General features: G+C 29.4%; 4 protein-coding genes and 1 long non-coding RNA gene across 5 annotated transcripts in view; 1 reads left to right on the forward strand and 4 right to left on the reverse strand.

Moving 5' to 3' along the window:
- Positions 1–12,934, reverse strand: part of LOC119604455 — a 156,957-nt gene extending 144,023 nt beyond the window's left edge. Inside the window, exons 1-2 of the long non-coding RNA XR_005231514.1 lie at positions 12,637–12,934; positions 9,678–9,704 (exon numbers count right to left, since the gene is read on the reverse strand). This is a non-coding gene — a long non-coding RNA (uncharacterized LOC119604455). The remainder of the gene's footprint in view (positions 1–9,677; positions 9,705–12,636) is intronic.
- LOC119604454 (DNA repair protein XRCC3) lies at positions 2,620–5,586 on the reverse strand. The gene is made up of 5 exons (XM_037957079.1): positions 5,044–5,586; positions 4,840–4,971; positions 4,442–4,785; positions 3,961–4,164; positions 2,620–3,030 (listed from the first exon to the last, which is right to left on the reverse strand). The coding sequence occupies exons 1-5, from the start codon at positions 5,096–5,098 to the stop codon at positions 2,800–2,802; spliced, it is 966 nt and encodes a 321-aa protein (XP_037813007.1). The 5' UTR covers positions 5,099–5,586; the 3' UTR covers positions 2,620–2,799.
- Positions 12,935–14,149: 1,215 nt separating the features above from the next.
- On the reverse strand, positions 14,150–14,997 carry LOC119604459 (ATP synthase subunit e, mitochondrial). Its single transcript, XM_037957084.1, has 2 exons — positions 14,876–14,997; positions 14,150–14,749 (listed from the first exon to the last, which is right to left on the reverse strand). Exon 2 carries the CDS (start codon positions 14,683–14,685, stop codon positions 14,440–14,442), a length of 246 nt encoding a protein of 81 aa, XP_037813012.1. The 5' UTR covers positions 14,686–14,749; positions 14,876–14,997; the 3' UTR covers positions 14,150–14,439.
- Positions 14,998–15,110: 113 nt separating this feature from the next.
- On the forward strand, positions 15,111–16,190 carry LOC119604458 (RWD domain-containing protein 1). Its single transcript, XM_037957083.1, has 3 exons — positions 15,111–15,162; positions 15,242–15,327; positions 15,384–16,190. The coding sequence occupies exons 2-3, from the start codon at positions 15,252–15,254 to the stop codon at positions 16,037–16,039; spliced, it is 732 nt and encodes a 243-aa protein (XP_037813011.1). The 5' UTR covers positions 15,111–15,162; positions 15,242–15,251; the 3' UTR covers positions 16,040–16,190.
- On the reverse strand, positions 16,073–18,014 carry LOC119604457 (cysteine and histidine-rich domain-containing protein). The gene is made up of 4 exons (XM_037957081.1): positions 17,768–18,014; positions 17,081–17,420; positions 16,598–17,009; positions 16,073–16,514 (listed from the first exon to the last, which is right to left on the reverse strand). Exons 1-4 carry the CDS (start codon positions 17,826–17,828, stop codon positions 16,245–16,247), a joined length of 1,083 nt encoding a protein of 360 aa, XP_037813009.1. The 5' UTR covers positions 17,829–18,014; the 3' UTR covers positions 16,073–16,244.
- Between the last annotated feature and the right edge of the window lie 2,863 nt (positions 18,015–20,877).

Raw genomic sequence — 20,877 nt, forward strand, 5'->3', positions numbered from 1 at the left:
TTGTTTGCTCAAACCACAATTGTGGTTGTACAAGCTCAGTTATAGGCTTAACTACCGAGACAATTGAAAAAATCCACGACATGGTGTTGACCGATCGGAGATTGAAACTGCTATAGATTTTGGGATCCATGTGCATCACAAATGACTCACGTGTTTAAGTTTTGAATGTTCACTAGGGTATGAGAAAGCTTTCCCTAGGATGAGTGCCGAATTTAATCACAATAAAGACAATGCAAAGATGAACATGTAAAGTGTGCATGGCAAATATCCATAAATTAAGCTACAAATTGCTAAGCCCTATTTGCAGGAGTTAGACCCGAATGACTATTTCTTATTTATAAACCTAAAATATGAAATCATTTCAAAAACAATCACCTATTTCGAGGGCCTCGAAAAAAAAAATAATTCATTTTAAAATTATTCCTTCTTGTTCCATTTTTCTAAATTCGCACGCACATTTATATAGTTGTGTATTGACAGCCCTTGGGCGATAAATTCGGATCATTCCGGTACATAAAACCGATTTACAATCTATTGTATATAATCAGTTTACGAAAGAATCACAATAGTAAATTTTTGCTCACGTTGTGGTTCAAGTCAATCCGGATCGATAATCCAACTGTCGTGGGTAGACAACTGAAGTTAACATTCGGTTTTATTCCCTAATCTGAAATATACTAAAACTAATGAACTATCACTCTTGAAAGTAAATGAAATAATTAATACTTGTTTCAGATAGCATTTCCTTCAGCATGAAGGCATTTCCAACGGAATTTTTTCTTATATTTCCTTAACTACTCTTTCCAGGAAGCTTCTTATATAAGCAACAACTGAACAAGGAGTTGTTATAATAATACATATTTATTTACTGCTTTTTTAATTAAATTCTGAAATTTTTTATTAAATTTTAAATTAATTAAAACCATTTTGGAATTTGCTTTAAAAAATGAAAAGTATTTCTGTAATTCTAGAACAGAGCGCTAGAGAAGAGTTCTATGCTTTTCCCATATTGTTACTTGGTTTGTTATCAGCTTTATTCTTTATTGAATTCAAGCATAAGATCTCGCCAGTCAAACGTAGACTGGTTTTAAAATTTAAAAAAGTTCTTCACTTTTAGAAGCATTTGAGAGACTTGTTACAAAAGAAAATTCGAGTTACAGTTCTTAAACTAAGAACCATTAAATTTCAGATTAAACGCTTAAAATAGCAACATGTTATAGTCCTTAGATAAATATTATTCTAGAGTATTGCTCACTGTTTCTAAAGAGTGTATTTAAATTAAAGAATTTGTAAAATATTGTCATTCTTGGAACTAGTTATAGACAAACTTTCAAGAGCAAACTCATCTGCTAATGAATGATTCACAGATATAGTTATTTTCTTTAGAAATAGCGATTACTAAAACATGATAAAATCGACGACATTCGATGAAACAAAATTGCCATCGAGTGCGTAATTGAAGAATCCTGTTCGCAAAAACAGCTGACTGTACACAATCAACGAAAGAATGACAGAAAAATAGAATCTTAAGTGATCCACTAATACCATTTGCAGAATATTGTCTGACCCTATATTTCACAGAAAAGGACTTTAAATCTCTTGACTCTTAATACATGTCAAATCTCACATAACATATAGCAGGATTTGTTAAAACGAAGAAGAATCGGTACAACACCTTTTACGTAACTATTCCAAGAATATGGCATCAACAAATCTAATTAAATTAGTTAGAATTAACGAATGATCCTCTCGGGGACCACAACAATAATAAAACAGCCCAAATTAGATAAGAATCATTTTAAGGCTATCACAATTGTCCAAAAGGTCCAAAAGGTTCTCTCTAAATTTCAACTGTTCTATAATTGGTTAAAAGTAATTGGAATTGGTTAAGAATTCAATGTTTAAAATGTGTTTAGATATATTTACGAAAAATAATAACTAAAACTTTGAAAACCAATTGGCGAAAGCTTAAAAGTGCCATCAATTCGCGAAAGCCTAAAAGTGCCATTAATTTTGATCTTTAAAAAAACTATTAAATGGAACACCAGAGAATATTAAATAATATGTGAAGAATATGTTATTTTGGAGCAAGTCTTTAAAGTATTATAATTCTACGAATTTTTAAGATGATAAATTATAATTAAAAAAAAAAAAACTATTAATATTTCATGTGATAAATTGAAAATTTTAAATAAATTCAAAAATTAATTTTAATTTAAAGTATACGATGTAATAAAACTAAATCACAATAAAATACATACATAATAAATAAATAATTTTAAGTAATTAAGTTTATCTTCCTCTAAATACAAACGAATTCTGCGAATTTATTTGTTGCTTTTAATATAAAATAAAAAATATTATTTTCGTTCGCATTTAGAGGAACAACCCCTAAATAAAACCTTAAATTTTAAGTAATAATATAAATAAGGAAAATGCTCAATTTTAGCTGTTCAATAAAAAAATAACCATAACATTTATGATAAAATATATAAAAGAAAATCCGTATATATATTTCTTTTTTTTTCAAATTAATCCTTTAAAACAAATAAATACAAAACTTTCTCTTCTAAGCTATTTTTTTAACAATAACTAATATTAATTATAAGAATATAAGAATAAAAACCTAAACTTTATGTATATTTAAAAAGCAAAAAAGGAAAGAAACCATATATGTATATGTATAATAACTTATTAAATGTACAAAACTTATGTTTAGCTTTAAATATTAATTAACAACAAAACAGTCATAAAATATATGCCAAAATTCAATTGAAAAAAAAAGAAAATAAGTTGTATTTATTTAAGGCACGGTACATCTATGACACCTTGTTCGGTTATTAGAAATTCTGCATATTCTATGGGTGTTTCGGGAGAATATAGAATTTCTAATTTACGTACCGTTAAAAGTTTATCATTGTATTGTATTTGTTTGGGTATTTTAGTGATACGCATACGAGTACGACCTAAATGGGCCCAGGATAGACCCAAACATGGTACTTCAGGCTGTTTATCACTGATCGTGGCTACCTGATGGGAGACAGAGAGAGAGAAGAGGGGGAAATATATTGGATAATAGTTTCAATTATTGTGTTAGTATTACGGTTGCGTTGTATGATGTTAAAGAAGATGTTGTTGATGATGATGTTAATTGCAAAAGTAAAGTGAATTAATGGAAGCGTTCAGATTGGTGTCAAGCAGAGAAATTGTTTAATTAGTGGATTAGTAAACTTACTAGCTAACTAATTTCCATAGGAATTGATAGATGGACAGATATACATCGCTAGATCGAGTTCGCTATTTATAAAAATTCAGAATACAAACACTTATATAAACCCTTCTAAAGAAGGTAAAGGGTATATAAAGTTTTTTTTTTTTTTTTGTTCTACAGCTAACTTGACTAATGCCAGCTAGCTTTACTAATGGGCTATACTTGATACTAGTTAGAAGTTTAGCCTAAACATTTTTATATAAAAATGTCACCAATGGTAGTAAGAGGCGAAATTTATTCTATAGACGTATAATATTGGCTCAAAATTGCCAACCCTCTGAAGTAGTTAAAAACCCTTTTTAGAGCTCATTTGAAATTATTAATATTAGAACAAATGTCAAGAGGTTGTTAAAAAAACTTACTTACATATCACAAATTTAGAAAATTTCTATACCAGTTTCGTTTAGCGACAATATAAGATAAAGAAGTAAAAACAAATGATAAATAATAGCGTAATATTATAACGTATATGATAACAATTCAAAACAGTCGTAGTAAATCTATAAAACTACTAAAAAAGAAATTTTGGTTCTCTAATATTTTCGCATAAAATATAGGTAGAAAAGCAAATTATAATAGTGCAATAATGAGTCAATTTCTAAAGTTATTTAAAAAACCTACATCATTGCAAAATTGAATCTTCAATAAATATAAGCAAAAACAACAATCAAATAATATCTCGTACTCACCTGATTAACACAAATGACAGCACAATTGTATTTATCAGCTAAATGTAGTAAATAATTTGCCAATTTACGCATATCTTTAGCACGCTCAATATAATTTGTATAAGTACGAAAGACAGCAGCCACCGAGTCAATAATAATTAGACCAATACGTAGCGACGACATCAGTGGTGGCAAACGTTCGGAAACACATTTTAAAAGTTGTTCCTGATATGAAGTCAATATTGAAATTCATGGTTGAAATTAATGGAAATGATTGAAATTATGAGCGTATTTTATATTTAAATTAGGATTACAGGTTTAATAAACCCAAATTTTAAAAAGCCAATCAAAAGCAGATGCTATTTTTATTAGGAAATGTTAAAAAGCGTAGTTTTAGGATATATGTATATCCAGAAGTTGATAATTTTGTTATTAAATTATGAAAGCATTTAAACATAGCTATAGGAATTTAGCAAAAGGATTATCGTAAAGAAAAACTTACGCTTTGCAAAACATGTTCCACATGAACATTGGCCAAATAGTTAATATCTAACTTAGGATAGCGTTGAGCAAAAGTTTTAGACATTTCAAATAAACGTTTCGAGGGAAAAGAACTCTCAGTGCAAATGAAAGCAACACCACTAGCTAAACCACCCAGTTCTTGAGGCAGTTGTACCGTTAAGGATAATTGTAAAAGAAGCTGAGTTTTACCGGCACCAGAAATGCCACAAAATTCTGTAATGCCACGAGTAACAATACCACCACGGGTACATTTATCTAAGGCCGCACAGCAAAAACTTAAACGAGACCATTTCATGCTGTAGGGTAGTGTTAAAAGATCTGAAACTGTAACAAAAAGTTTATGAAAAAAATTATTATAGAAATAACTCCATAATTTACCCTTTATACGTTCTTTTGCCACCATTTTTGCGGCAGAGGATTTCAAAACGTAAATATCATGTGGCGAGCTTTCTTGCAGCAATAAATGTGCCATAGGTGTTAAAATGGCCTGTTCGGCATTTTTGATTTTAGCTTTAGATACAAATGAAATGAAAAACACCATTTTAGTAATATTTGGATTTAGTAATTTACACACTAAAGTACCTTTTTCAGCCAAAGCTTTGGCTCCGGCAGATAAATTTTCTAAAAATTCAGCCATTTTTAATAAAAAGCCAACGAAACAAGAAAAGTCCTGCTGTAAGTGCCGTTATGTGAGATACCAATGTTGTTGTTATTGTTATTGACTTAATGGCTGGCTGTCTTTCGTTTGCGTGTTAAATGCCTGCCTTGCATGCCAATGCTGGCGCAAATTATTACACTTTCGCAGCTATAATTTGTATTCAACTTTTGAAGAAGATTTTGTAACAAACACTTTGCAATTTATTGATTTAACAGTGTTTATGAGAAACTAACACACTTTTTTCCTTAATTATATTATTTTATACCAGTACAACGCGTCACTTGAGTTTTTTACTAAAGTTCTGTTGGATTTGTTTTAATAATGTCCTAATAACGTTGTAGTTGTTTACTTTAATAGCACTTTTTTACATTAAAAAACACTTTTTTACTACACTTAACCGGAAAAAAGAAAATTTTTTCACAATTTCGATCAACTTCCCGCCAGAGACCTGCGCCGAGCAAATTTGACGGCGGCGGCGGCTTATGTAGAAAAGTTTCGGCGGCGGCTTTAAGTCGGCTGTGAGCCGAATAAAATTTGCCATATTGTATAAAATTTAAAAATAAACGTTTTTAGTATTCACGTTTCCGATTAATAAAAACAGACATTATTGAAGTTCTTTTAGTTTTGTGATATGGAAAGGAAAACATCAGGCCAATCAAAAATAATGCTCACAATACTAACATAATTCAAAAAACGTCTTTTCGAGAAAAACGAAAGAATGTTTTTTTTTTAACAAATTTTAAACATATAAATTTTTCTCATTTGAATTTAAAATAAATACAACATCTAAAAGCATGAGTTTTATTTTTAGTTTTTTTTTGTTTGTAAACAGATATACATACATATGTACGTATTTATATAAAGAATTGGAATGCATAATTTGTAGTACTCAGTTCAAAAACACGAAATTCGAGTAATGCCTCGAACCATATATAAAAATAACGTTTTTTAAATATTTTAAATTTTCAGTAAAGGGCCCTTCAGACGATCACATTTTACATACGAAAAGTCTAATGAAAAAGTAAATTGAAATTCCATCCATATGACAAAAAAGAGAATAAAAGTCGTATGATTTATATTTTTTGTGTTTAAACGATTGGTATAAAACAATAACAAAGTAAGATGGAAACAGCTGTTTCATTTTTTTGTATGTGTTTACATAAAAATACATCCCTGATCTAATGCGACTTGCTTGTTTTTTTAATCATTTAAAAAAATGAAGAGAGCTATACGACTGTCACATTTTCCATCCGTATTTTCTCTCAATGTGTGATGGTTTCATTACATATTGCGTTTAGACGATCCTATCCGTTCTCTTCTACACAAAATTTTGACAGATCATATTACTTGTGTGCTCGTGTGAAGGGGGCTTAAACAATATAAAATGGTAATAATTTTTAATTTGTTTAATTTTAATACATATAGTATTAATATGCATATAGGAATCGGCGGCTCAATTTAAGCCGATATAAGCCGAAAAAATTTTCGGCGGCGGCGGCTTCTAAATTTATTCGGCGGCTCGGCTCAGTCGGCTGTGAGCCGATCGGCGCAGGTCTCTGCTTCCCGCACAAATTAATTTTATTTTCTGACAACTGTGCTGCCATACTTACTTTTTACAGAAAAAAAAAATAATATCAATAAAGTTGCCAGTTGTTTTAGAATTGATGTTTGTTTAAGGTTGGTGTATTTGCTAAAATAAATTAACGTAGTGGCAAGGTGTACTAATTAAGTATTGATAAATGGTTTGTGGAAGTAAGCGTTATTATGTATTAAAAATAATTGTTTTTTTCCTAGACAAGATGCATACCAAATGAAAGGTCATTCGAATATGTACATATCTTTGTTTGATATATATACTTTGTAATTTTTAGACCGACCTCGTCAATTTTAAAATACAATCTTCTGGAAAGCATATCTGATACAATTATAAGAGATTTGGATCCGAGAGATTTATGTAACCTTAAGTAAATTGTTTTCAAGAAACATACGAATAGACAGACAAAAAAATATTCCCCGACAGCCGGTTTTACGTACCGGAATGACCCGAAGTTATCGGCCAAGGGCTGTCAGCCCCAGCAACAACTACACACAAAAAAATATACATCTCTAAATCGACAGTTTAATGCAGGGATGGAAAATGAGATTGTGTTTCAGTATCAAAAAATATTTCTGAGGGTACTTTCTTGGATCTCAGAGTACTAAAATAATTTTTTTGCTGAAAGTTGGTAATTTCTTAAATGCATTTACATATATTTAGACATTTTTAAAAAATAAACAACGGAAGTAGAAAGGGCATTATATTTTGATATGATGAATATTTGTCTATCCCTCAATGTTAACATTTTAGATATGATTTGATGAAATTTCTTGTCCAGCAAATGGGTACATGGTATCAAATAGCTCCAATAAAAATATCATCCCGATATTGTACTTTGTAAATATTTAATATTTAAATTTAATGCAGTCATTTTGTTATATTTTAATAAATATGGCCTTAATGAAATTCAGAAATAATTGAGCTACAAGTATTAGTAACGATAATTTATTGTCAATAAATCTCTTATATATGTGTTATTAAATTAAAATATGTAGGTGTTAATTTTTCAAAAATCGATTGTCATATCAAATTCTACACATTGCGCTCCATGACATGAGACCTTACATAGGATATTTCCTAGTACATCCGATTCTGAATATGACAACAAACAATAATTTGCTTTAAAGTCCAAATATTTTTGACCAAATATTTCTTATATTATCTATAGTTGAATGCATAATTTCAAAACATATCGTTTCATATTAGATAGAAATTGAAACCTTCGAGTTTCTGTCATTTGAAAATAATGAGTCTTAAAGTCAAACATTTTTTCAATATTGAAATTTTCTCATAAAATATTAACAATGGAATTTTAATTAGATTAATATTCATATAATGCCAATCAAGAAAAAAATTTTAAATTCCATTTCGAAATGTACTGCATTAGTGATTTGCAAACATACTTCTAAATAAGTGGCTTCTAAAACTAGATTTCTTTTATTCTGGTAATAGTGAAGATAATTCCATTACTGTATAATTTTATTCGCCGTTTTTTCTAGAACTTTCAGTTGATGCGTTTTTGATAATTATATGTAGATATGTGCTAAAACATTCTAGGAATTTTAAATTTGAATAATAATTTGAAATTTTAAAGATGCTTTGAGAGTATCAAATAAGACTCGGGAGTATCACGGTACTTTTGAACATCAAAAAGTACCATCGTGCCAATTATGCCATCCCTGGTTTAATGTATATGGTCAAAAAATTTGATTGTGGTAATTACAAATGGAATGACAAACTTAAGTATTCCCTTCTCACAAATGTGAGTCATAAATAGTATATAAGTTAAATAACAAGTTCTATACCAAAGAATAAATAAGAAATGAAACTGTTGTCAAAAGTACCTAAGTCTACTGTCATCCGGTACCTAACTCTAAGAATGTATTAGTAGAATTCTCAAGTCAACATAGTTGCAAAAAATCGTATTGAAAAATATTGAAAAAAAAAATATTACATTTCAATTTATACTTTGAAAGGTTTCTTAAGATATTTTCCACATATTTTATCTACAAACATTTTATAAACACGTCTATTTGTTTTTTAATCTATAATATTGAAAAAATAAATTATTTATTTGAAATATCTTTTTTTGTTTACCATACGAAAATTTACAACATTGTTTTTTTTAGTTTTAATTTCAACCAACAAAAATTCAATGTCAAAAAATAAAAAATATTTTTTTTTTTTGTTTGTAAAAAATATATTATTTTCGGGCTATTAAATGTGTTCAAATTGTGCAAAAAAAATATAAAATATAATGTTAAGTGATAAAAAATATTTCAAAGTGCTATTATCCTCAAATTTTCGCGAAAAAGTTTTGAAGTTTGGAGAGAGAATAAAATTTTTACATATGTGTTGGATTTACACAGCACTCGTCTGTGAAAAGAGCGTAATGTTATTGTTGTAAAAAAATGACAGCGTTTCACTTCTTGTTTATTCTTTGTTCTATACTATAACTGAAGAATATGGGCTGTACCTACTTGGTACTTGTTTAATATTGAGGATAAAGAGTAGACATTTATTCTATACAACTATAATTTTATGTTCAAAATAGTGAACTCGTTACTATTGGAACGAGTTTAATGAGACTGTTAAAAGAACTAACTAACATTTTTCGGAAAAATCTTTACATTCTGATATAGGAATCATTCAACAAATTCAGAAAATTTCAATAATATTTCCGTTTAACGACAAATTAAGTTAGAGAAAGTATTCAATAAGGACAAATGATTAATAATAATGTAATATTATAAAATATGCATGTATATGAAATCATTGATAATTCATTTATCTGCAAAAAGCATAAAAAAGAATAACAAGTTTTTTATAAAATTTTTGCAAAATGGTGAAAAATCAAGTATATTAAATTTTATCATAAAAACCTTCAGCATTGTAAAATTGAATATTCAATTACTATAAACACATACAATAACAATACATCCAATAGTATCTCGTACTCACCTGATTAACACAAATGAAGGCACAGTTCTGCTAAAGTAGTAAATAATTGTTGAGTTTGCATAAGTTCGAAAGACAGCAGCCACAGTCAATATTATTTAGATCAATTCACAATGACGAAATCAGTGATGAAATAGTACAAGACATTTGATTTTAAAACTTTTTAAAATTACGAGGTTATTTTTTATTCAAAAAAATTTTAAAAATCCAAATTTTGAAAATCCAATCAAAAGGAGGTCCTAATTTTGATAGCAAAAGTTAAAAACCATATTCTTAGAAATATAAAGCATGAAGTTGGTAATTTTGTTATTAAATTATAAAAGCATTTAAACAAAATAAATGAACTCGTTTTATAGAAGTACAGCAAAAGGTTTAGAACATAGAGTATGTTTAGAATATATCGAAAATACAAAATAAATTCATATAAAGATTATAGTAATAAAACTGAAAGTTTGTATTCTAAGGAACTTGCTGAAAGAAGTTGCCAATTTTGTGAGGGCATTGAGAAAGCATTAATTTTTAAAATAAAAATTTAGGCTTACTTTAGTTAATATCTAACGAAGGATAGCGTTCAGCAAATGTTTTGTATATTTCAAATAAACGTTTCGAGGAAAAAGAACTCTCAGTGCCAATGAAAGTAAAACCACCAGCTAAACCATCCGGTTCTTGAGGCAGTTGTAAGGCCAAGGACATTTGTAAAAGAATATGTCACTTGCTGACATCCTTTATACTAGAAAATTCTGTAGTGCTACGAGTACATTTATCTAAGGCAGAACAGCCAAAATTTAAAAGCGACCATTTGATGGTATATGGTCGAGTTAACAGATCTGAAACTAAAACAAAAAATATATAAAAATAATTATAACTACAGTGTCTCTCATAATTATTCGAATTTGGGTAAACTATAAAAAGAAACCAAATTTAATAATATATTTTGTGTGCAAAATAAATAAATTAATTTGTTATATTGTCTAGATAGTCCTTATGTTTGATATCACGCTTTTTAAAACTTAAAAAATTTGTATTGACTTAAATTAATTGTGCTTTTTTAAAAAAAAGTCCATGAAATTGCCTCACAAAAGTATACGAATTTTTCCTGTATTTCATATTTGATCATATTATACGCAACACAAATTTTAGAATCGAATGGTTTTTATGCGTAATATTGTTTTAAGGGGTTACTATCCACGGAAAGGATATATTTTTGGCCCATTTGGTCCACAATTTTGGGGAATTTGTACCCTTTTTTCATGTAATATCATTAAAATAGCGATTTTTGACCATAATTGTAAATTTTTCTCCTTTTTTCCAGAGATAAAACAAAAATTTGATATTGGGACTCAAAAGACCCCTTGGGGTGTCTAAAAATAATATCTTTTGTTACAAGAATCTGTATTTAAACGTTCCAAGATAAATTATTCGGATCATTCTTCTTTCGCTAATTCAATATATTGGAACTTAAGTCCATTTTTATAATACTAGGATCAACTATTTTCGGGGAAAGTTTTCTGGTATATATTCTTTTAGATATCAGCTTTTATACATTTTAAGTTTTCAATGTGTTGTGGAAGTGTACAACTCCAAAACATGCCTCGAAGAAACACCATTCAAAATAGTAAAATCATTATTTTTATATACCAATGGCCTCCATGCTGCATGGCACGATATCATTATGATCACATCAAAAATGTTGATATGTGTTTAAATATTATTTACTATGATCAAATTAAAACCAAAATTTAGGACTTACAGTGTTATTGTAACGGGCAACATAAGCGTGAAAGTTACGAGTAGTAAAAACTGAAATCTACTATATAGGATGACGTTTTGTTAAGGCATGTTTTGGGGTTGTATACCGCTATAATATATTGAAAATTTAAAATACATTAGTGCCAATATGTACATGAATATACACTAGACAACTTTGTCGGAAAATATCGTCCCTAGAGGTACGAAAAGGGACTTATGATCCAGATAATTCAATTAGAAACTGCAAAACGATAGCAAAAATACATCTTGGAACGTTTAAGTACAGATCCTTATAACAAAAAATATTATTTTTAGATACCCTATGGTTTCTATTTAATTCCAATATTAAATTTTGGTTTTATCTCTGGAAAAAGGGTGAAAACATTACAAATATAGCCAAAAATCGCCATTTTAATGATATTACATGAAAAGAGGGTACAAATCCCCCAAAATTGTGGACCAAATGGGTCAAAAATATATCCATGCGGTTGATAGTAACCCCTTAAAACCATATTAAGCATAAAACCATGCGATTCTAAAATGTGTGTATCGTATAATATGATCAAATATGAAATACAGGAAAAATTCGCATACTTTTGTGAAGTAGTTTCATGGACTTTTTTTAAAAAAAGCATAACTAATTTAAGTAAATGTAAAGTTTTCAAGTTTTAAGGGGCGTGATATCAAAACTAAAGACTATCTAGACAATATAACAAATTTATTTATTTATTTCCCACACAAAATATATTATTAAATTTGGTTTCTTTTCATAGTTTACCTAAATTCGAATACTTATGAGAGACACTGTACATAACATTCATTTTATACCCTATTTTGCCCTAATTTTTGTCACATATGAATTTAAAACAATATCACGTGGAGAACTTTCTTGCAACAATAAATGTGTCATGGGTGTTACAATGATTTTTTTTGATTTTAGCTTAAGACAGAGAAAAATAAAACCTCATTTTTTGTAATATTTGAAAACTTTACAAACTAAAAAATTTTTCAACGAAATCTTTAACTCCGGCAGGTAAATTTTCTAACAATTCATCTATTTCCAATAAGAAAGCCAACGAAACAAGAGAAATCCTGCAGTAAGTGCCGTTATGTGAGATAAATTGTTGTTTTTGTTATTGACTTAATGGCTGGCTGTCTTTTTTGCATGTTTAATGTCTGACTTGCATGCTAATGGTGGTGCAAATTATATTACCCTTTCGCAGCTATAATTTATATAAAAATTTTTTAGAAGATTTTGTAACAAACACTTTACAATTTAATAATGTACGATAGCTTTTGAAAAACTTCGTTTTTTTCTCAGTTTAATTCCTTTTTACCAACACGACGCGTCACTATTTAGTTTTTAAGTTTCTTACTAAAGTTCTATTCGTTTTTTAATAATGTCCTAAAAACGTTGCAGTTCTTCACTTTAATAACACTTTTTTTACATTTGAAAACACTTTTTTATTACACTGAACCGGAAAAAATAACTTTTTTAACATTTCGATCAACTTCCCGCACAAATTAATTTTATTTTCTGACAACTGTGCTACCACAGTTATTGTTTTACAGAGAAAACAAAATATCAATGAAGTTGCCAGTTGTTATAGTATTTAGTTTAAGGTTTGTGTATTTGCTAAAACAAATCAACGAAGTGGCAAGGTACATAAAGCTTGGAAAGAATGAATAATTTCTATTTGGAATTAATTCCCTTATATTTTTAATTCGGCTTTAGACATTACATTACTTTATTTTAAAGTTATTCATTGAATTTAAATTCTAAAAGTCAATTTCGTGGTTTTAAATTTCCATTGAATTAATTCCTAAGAGAATTAATTCTTTTTAGGAATGAATTCTATTGAATTCTAATTTGTATAATTGTTTCTATTATAAATTAAATAAAAGAAAAATTTTTGAATTCAGTTTGTAATAGATTAAATTGAAACAAAATTTTTATTATTCAGAGAGAATTTAAAAATCAATTGGAAAAGTTTTTTTTTAATTCAAAATGAATTCATTCAGAAGGAATTGAACATTCTGCAGGAATTAATTCATTGGAGAATTAATTCAACTACATCGAAAGCTTTAAGGCTTAATTATTGGAATTTAATCGTGTGGTATTAGTTTGAAGAATCTTTAATTCTTTAAAATATTACTCAATTTCAAAAAAAGAATTAAGGAATTAATGTTTTATGCACGTGACCATTATGATAAAAAGCCTGATTTGTAATAAGAAATCACAATTGTGTTTTTTAGAAAAATTTACTTAATAAGATTATTGAATTGAAAAAAGTTAATTTAAGGTAATTCGATGGAACAAAATTAGTACTACCAAATTTTATATAATTTATATAGATCGAAAAAATTAAACCAGTTCGGATTTTATTACAAATAGGTCTCCGTTCCGGAACTGGATTTCAAAGGTTAAAAAAACGTAATCAGATTTAATAAAATCTAATATTATTAGTTTTCTGTTATAGAACACGATTCATAATCGAGCAAAAAACCGAAAATATAAGATTTCATGAAACCAATAATGTATTTTTTGTTCCTTTTCAAAACCAATTCCGACAATGATTGGATTCTATGACAACCCTGATTAATTCAAAAAGCACTTCAAATTTGAAATAGTATTTACATAAAACAGGTGGTCTACACGATTTCATATTACTTTCTCTACAAATCCTTTAATTAACTTGTAGAACACTTCATCAAAAAACAATTGGTTTGTGTAAAATCACATTTTTTATCGCATTCAGTTCCAACTTTATTCTTAAAAATTAACAATGTTTGCATATTAAGTTGAGCTTTTTTAAAGAACAACTTTATAAAACAGCAATTACTTCGATCGGTGTTGGCTTGCAAATAAAGTGACCACTTCCATACACTACTACACTTACACGCAACAACATCTTGTATAGATTTTAAATCCAAATGATGTTATTATTTCATTAATTTTGTTTTTAGTTATTTAATTTAAATAAAGTTTTACGAAATACATTTTGAAATTGTGAATTTATGCCTTCTTGGTGGGTTTCGACAATTCCTCCAAGGCACGCATTTCAGCGGCAGCGCTGCGTTTCTTTTCCTCAGCCAATTTGGCATCACGGATGACCTTTTGTTGGGCTTCGATTTCGCGTACCTTCTCTTCCTTCTTGGACAAGCGGTTTTGGTGGAAGGCACCATAACCAATGCCAAGGGTCAACAAGGACCATCTGCCGAATTTGATCAAAGGAGATACACGTACGGGAGCTTGAGACATTTTGCTGTTTTTTTTCTGAAGTTATGTAATGCAGCGGCGACTAACGTTAAAGTTAGAGAAAAACCTTAAAAACAAAAGGAAATTGTTAAAATAATAAAACAAGTCTATTATTAATGATTTTTTCTTAACATTTTAAAGAAACTATACATTTATTTTTAATTTTTACACAATTTTTTTTAATAAAATTTACCTAATATCTCAAATTTTGCAAAACCAAAGCAAATTCACAAGAGACGTTGATAAAATTGTCTAACCTCAAATTTTTTAAGACAGCTGTCAAAGTGACTTTTGCAAAGAATGTCAATACAAGATAAAAACAAAAAGTGGCAACTTTTTGGTATAAATAGCAGTATTGCCAATTTGAAATTATTAAAAAACGCTGCAATTACACTAGTAGAGTGGCATCTTTGTTATTTGGTTTGTTTATAAAATAATTTTGACATTTTTGTAGAGTTTAACCTCAAACACATTTGCAGGGTATTATTTTCTTTTGCCACGAAATATTTGGACAAATTTCTTTAATTTTATTATTTATCGTTGGGATTTATTTATAAAGACGATATAAAATGAGTAGAAATTATCAGGAAGACCAGAACAATGAAATTGAGGCCCTAGACTCCATTTACTGTGGCGATATGGAGAGTAAGTGGTTTTTCAACAACAATAGTAAATATTTCTTTTATTGGTTTTTCTTGCAGTTTTGGAGACAGAGCCTTTGCACAAATTCCAAATACCTATAGCCACCGAAGAGTACGATAAAGAGCAGGGAGAAAATGGTTTGGCCTGTTTCTTGGTCTTCACTTACACACCCACTTATCCCGATGAGGCGCCTTTAGTGGAAATCGATGAGCCCGTCAACTTTGAGGAAGGCTATGAAAAACGACTATTAGAACATATAGAAAAATCTATAGAGGAATATATTGGCATGGAAATGATATTCAGTTTAGTGAGTACTGCCCAAGAATGGTTAAATGAGAGATGGGATGAATTCAAAAAAGCCAAAGAAGAGGAAGCCGAACGTAAACTACTGGAATCCGAAGAAGCAGAACGTAAGAAATTCGAAGGTACACGTGTCACAGTGGAAACCTTTTTGAAATGGAAACAGGAATTTGAGGAAAGCACCGGTATAGCCGCCAAAAGAGAAAAATCGTCCGATTGCAAAAAGCTAACTGGACGTGAACTGTTCATGCGTGATAACACCCTCAATGAGTCTGATATTAAATACTTGTTGGAAGCTGGTGACAGTATTGAAAGTGTTAAAATTGATGAAACCTTGTTCCAAGGAATTGGTGAACTTGATTTGGATGAAGATGACGATGAGGATGATGAGGACTGGGTGCCCGGTGATGATTAAACATTAAATTGAATACTCTTTAATATATGTTGAAATTTTAAGCATATTTTTGTCTATATTTTTTATAAAAAGAAAAATTTGATTTGTTTTTGGTAGTTGAAGAATAATTGTATGAGAAAAAATATTAATATAGTGGCTTTTTGAAATGAAACATGTAGTTGGGATAACAAAATCCTTTTTAAATTAATTTATGCAGCTAACAAATTTAATCTAAATCATTTTTAGTAGAAGCCAGTTCGGACAGTTGTATACCAGCATTTACCGCCTCAATGTCATCCAAATTGAAGCCATCATCATCGGACTCGTTAACCGAAACAGTTTTTGTTCTTGTTGGTTGTTGGCCGGCTTTAACTGGTGGCGGTAATTTTTCCCTTGGGAAATCTAATTTCGCCCATGAACATGGTTCGGCTTTAGGCATGGTAATCTCTACTTTAGTGCCAAACATATGGACCTTAGTATTGTCAACATCTATAATCTAGAAAAAGGGAAGTTCAAAGAATATTATGAAATTTTAGAGGATAAAACAATATCATTTAACTCAAGGCAAGAACTACTTACACCTCTCAATTCTAAATCAATTTCAAATTTAGCGTTTTCTTGATCTGGAAACACTAAAATGCAATGCAGACGTACAGGATTTACTTCTACTGTACTTTGGGCATAATGATATTTTTTCGCATAGATTGAAACAATGACATCTTTGGGCGTTTGATGCCAATCATAACGACATTGTACCACCCTCTTGTCATCGTCCTCTTTAATGTATTTATGTTGACCATAAACACAACCTTTCTGAGCCATGAACACAGCAAAGTCTGAAGTTTTACGCTGGCAACAAGACCAATATTTCATGCCTTCGTGAAAGATGGGTACACCACTGTGATACTGACATTCACCATTATCGGAAGCAGTACCGGTGTAAGAGTAAGTGCAGCCAGAGTTTTTACAAGAGGTGCCAATAGCAATTTCACTGTAATGTTCTCTCCGAATTAAGTACTTTTTTTCCATATGTATGTACATACTTTAATTTCAACAACTTACCCTGATTTCAAGGAATCATTTAAAACGGGATCTTTCGTCACCAAGTTATCTATTAAATCTTTTAAAGCCGGTGCCACAGTCGCTTTCAGTTCAGTCATGGCAGTGTCAACAGGTGGTCTTTCCATTGATTCTTTAATAGGCGCTCTAACTACCACTACTTCATCTTTGTTTTCAGTTTTTGGTTTTTCAGGTTCTGGTGGTTTGATATTTGAATGTTTTGAAAGGGTGCAACCCTTTATGCTTAAAAATTCTGTAAAATCTACAGATTTTTTATTGCAACAAGACCAACCTTTGTAGGCATCATGGAAAAAAGGTTCACCAGGATGATGACGGCAAGAATCTAGAAAAGAGAACAAATCACAACCCCCACTCCAATGATTAGTCATGGAAATTTCTCGAAACTTAGATAAATATTCGCTATACACACTAAAATAGTTTTGAATTGAAATAAAACTCAAGCAGGGGGTTTGTGTTTAACAACCGAAAAGATACATCCATAAATTTTGCTATTTTCAATAAACATTTTACAGATTTTTGCTTTAAAGGCAACTATAATAAATAGTTTTTAAAATCTTGTCCTTTTATTATCATTTTATCAATAGTTTCATTCACTATTTTTAAAAAAGTTGTAAAATGTTTACAAAATTTATGGTTTAGGGTTTTCATTTGTTTAAACATCTTACTTACCGTCTTTGTTATTTTCTGGCTCATATTCTTGGCCGCATCCTCGATTGTAGCAACGTAACATTTTCTTTATATAAATTACAATTTAACAGAAATATTTGTAAACTTTTACTTAAAATTACAAACGATTTGTTTATTAGTGTTTGAGGTTCTTTTCTTCTAGAAAAACCGAAATGCACAAATGTTTATCATACGGTCGCAGAGACCAGCGTCGACAAAAATTATCGGCGGCAACAGCTGAAACTAAAATTTTCGCCGGCGACTTAAAATCTGCCAAAAGCCGGCTATGTTTTCAACGGTATCTTTTATGTTATTCAAATTAAAACGAAGGACATTGTAATTTAAGGGATGACTTTATTTTTTATAATTTTGCAAAATACCTATGTTTTCTTTTTAATTTAGACATGAAAAATAAGAGTTCTTCGAAATATTTAATTCTGAATGCAAAACGCACAGAAATATTATAATTTCGGAATCGATTTGGCTATATCCGTCTGTGTGTTCATGTCAATCAAACTACAGGTCGTAATTTTCAAGACAATTTGATGAAATTTGGCACAAACGTTTCTTTTGACGGACGAAGCCTATTGGTTAAAATCGCTTCATTATTTCATCTAGCCCCCACACAATCTTACCCGCAAAATAGGAAATATCAGTTCATAATTAAATATGTATGTTAAATATTATTTTATTGCTAGAAAAATCAGCAAACATTTTGTTTTATGTAAGTTTAAATGATACTGCCGGTTTTCGTAATGATGGGGCCTAATTTGATCCTAGCTCCCATACAAAGTCCCCCTCAGAAAATGAAATCGTTTTGTGCGTGTACTTTGTGTCTGTAGTCTGATCTAAAGATCAGTCTAAAGCATATTCCATATTTCAGTCGACAATCTGGTTTACTCGAACCTTAAGTCTGGACTATATTTAGTCTGATCTATGTAGATCTAGTAGTGCAGATTTTAAGATCATTATAATGTCTGATATAAAATTCAAGCTTTGTCTGATTTATCGATTTATATGTGATATATTACATATTAGAATGTTTAGAACTTTACTCACAGTATGTGAAATATTTTGATTATAATCTTTTAAACTGAAAATAAATGCAAACGGCATAAATCATTCTTTGTGTCGTAGAACTGAAATACATTGTACGAAATATAATTTTTATCATTTATAAAAAGTCTAGCGTCATGTTCTTAAAATGAACTTGTCGTTTTTTCTTTATTCTTTTTTTCAACAAAAATAATGTATACATGAATATGTAAATATTTTTCAAATTAACCTTGAAACACCTTGACCTGATTACTGCAGTTCTGAATATTATAAAAATGAACCAATTTTTGCATTGTTTGTTTGATTTTTTTTTTCTAAAATGCAGGCATGGAAACACGAGCTTTTTGTTGGTTGTCAACAATTAAAAAGTAATAAAAATTTAATTATATGCTTAACTAACGTACTATAAATAGTTAAAGTTAGTAAGTGGTTGTTTTCTAAATCTTATTTAATTCAAAGAATAGTTTTTTATGTTTTAAAAACTTTCATACACTAATTTCAATACCATGACAAGTGTTTTGGCCTACGTGACCAACAGACCAATATTTTTTCTTTGCTATTTTTTGCACAACAAATACGTTAAAAATTCAAATTTAAATTCCATCATAGTGTGAGTGAGTATGATCCCAGCAGTTTTACAAGGGGTCAGTGTATTCCTTTTAGGAAGTATTTTGTCTCTTAATAATAAACCATGTGTTTTGAAGAGTTATTATAAATTAATGCTGAGAGGATGAGAAACATCACTTTAGTGTCCCCAAATAATCTACAGATAAGTAGTTCCATTACTCATCAGAAGTTATCTGTTGCAGAGTCTATTCAGTTAATTGACTTGCTCCAATGACAGGCGTTTGATATAAAAACTAGTCACTTAGCTATTTCTATAATCAAAAATACAGTTACCGCAAACTGCAGGGATTTACTCAAAACTATACACACACATTGAAACATATATTAATTTACCCCTACACGCTTCTACTCATACCTAGTGCAAACGTGCAAATAATTACATTGAATTGAATACAACAATAAAACAAGTACTGCTGCCTTGATGCTGTTTAATTTTCAATAATAAAAAAATATGACGTTAATTTGGTTAAAGAATTAAAATTATTTTTGATTATGTAGTTATTTCTTGGTTAGTTATGTGGTTTATGTGGATAAATTGTATAGGGGATATACTAAGTAGTGTATGCCACAGAAGGCAGGAAGTTTTATTGATTTATAAATCAGTCAATATAGAATTTTGTGTCTATTCTGATTTAATGATCAGTATTATTTCGAAATCAGTCTCCATTCAGATCTTTAAATCAGTATATAATCTTATCTACCGATCAGTTTATTGTAATCAATAGATTAGTCTATAAATTGGTTTATAGATTAGACTATAAACAGATCTATAGATATATGTGTTTATAGATCAGTCTCTATAGATCTCTCTATTCTAATTTATAGAGCAGTTTATTCTTATCTATAGATCAGTTCATAACCTGGTCTATAGATCAGTCTCTATTATGATCTATATATTATCCATTATTCTTTTGTGATCTATAGATCAATTTCGTATCAGACTCTAAAATTGTAATGATAAGTTGATGTTTGTTATTATACATATTTCTAAGTTTCTGTTCTGATCTATAGGTTAGCTTCTATTCTGATCTATAGATCAGTCTCTATTCTTTGATCTACAGATCAAAGTCTATTTTCTCGTCTCTATATAAATCTATGGATCAGTTTCTGATCTAATCTCTGAACTGTAGATTCTATATAGATCTATAACCTGTACCTCGTTTCTGTAATTTTCTCGAATCGAGAAAAAAACTTAAAATATAATAGTCTTCCAGTTTTTAACAGTGTGACTCAGATTATTTTTAAACTGTACTCATTAGAATTTAATAAGAACTTTTTAAATTTCTTGTACTCACCCTGTTTTACACAAGATAATCATAAATTTTTCAACAGATTTTGTCGATGCGAGAATTACAGAAACGGGGCACTGATTCACAGATCAGTCTGATCAGTATTTAATATGATCTCTATTAAGATTAATATATTACCCT

Source organism: Lucilia sericata, unplaced genomic scaffold (assembly GCF_015586225.1).
Source record: "Lucilia sericata isolate MDLA Ls3-8-SP2 unplaced genomic scaffold, ASM1558622v1 Contig000396F_arrow, whole genome shotgun sequence".
In the NCBI taxonomy this organism is placed as follows: Eukaryota; Metazoa; Arthropoda; class Insecta; order Diptera; family Calliphoridae; genus Lucilia; species Lucilia sericata.

Excerpts from the sequence above, each read along its gene's own strand:
- LOC119604454 (XM_037957079.1), bottom strand. The coding sequence starts at position 5,098 with ATGGCTGAATTTTTAGAAAATTTATCTGCCGGAGCCAAAGCTTTGGCT. Across the intron at positions 4,786-4,839 it reads GGCAAAAGAACGTATAAAGG|TTTCAGATCTTTTAACACTA; the intron begins GTAAATTATGGA and ends TTTTTGTTACAG. Across the intron at positions 4,165-4,441 it reads TGGAACATGTTTTGCAAAGC|GAACAACTTTTAAAATGTGT; the intron begins GTAAGTTTTTCT and ends ACTTCATATCAG.
- LOC119604458 (XM_037957083.1), top strand. The coding sequence starts at position 15,252 with ATGAGTAGAAATTATCAGGAAGACCAGAACAATGAAATTGAGGCCCTA. Across the intron at positions 15,328-15,383 it reads TTACTGTGGCGATATGGAGA|TTTTGGAGACAGAGCCTTTG; the intron begins GTAAGTGGTTTT and ends TTTTTCTTGCAG.
- LOC119604457 (XM_037957081.1), bottom strand. The coding sequence starts at position 17,828 with ATGTTACGTTGCTACAATCGAGGATGCGGCCAAGAATATGAGCCAGAA. Across the intron at positions 17,010-17,080 it reads AATGATTCCTTGAAATCAGG|TGAAATTGCTATTGGCACCT; the intron begins GTAAGTTGTTGA and ends AGAACATTACAG. Across the intron at positions 16,515-16,597 it reads TTGATTTAGAATTGAGAGGT|ATTATAGATGTTGACAATAC; the intron begins GTAAGTAGTTCT and ends CCCTTTTTCTAG.
- LOC119604459 (XM_037957084.1), bottom strand. The coding sequence starts at position 14,685 with ATGTCTCAAGCTCCCGTACGTGTATCTCCTTTGATCAAATTCGGCAGA.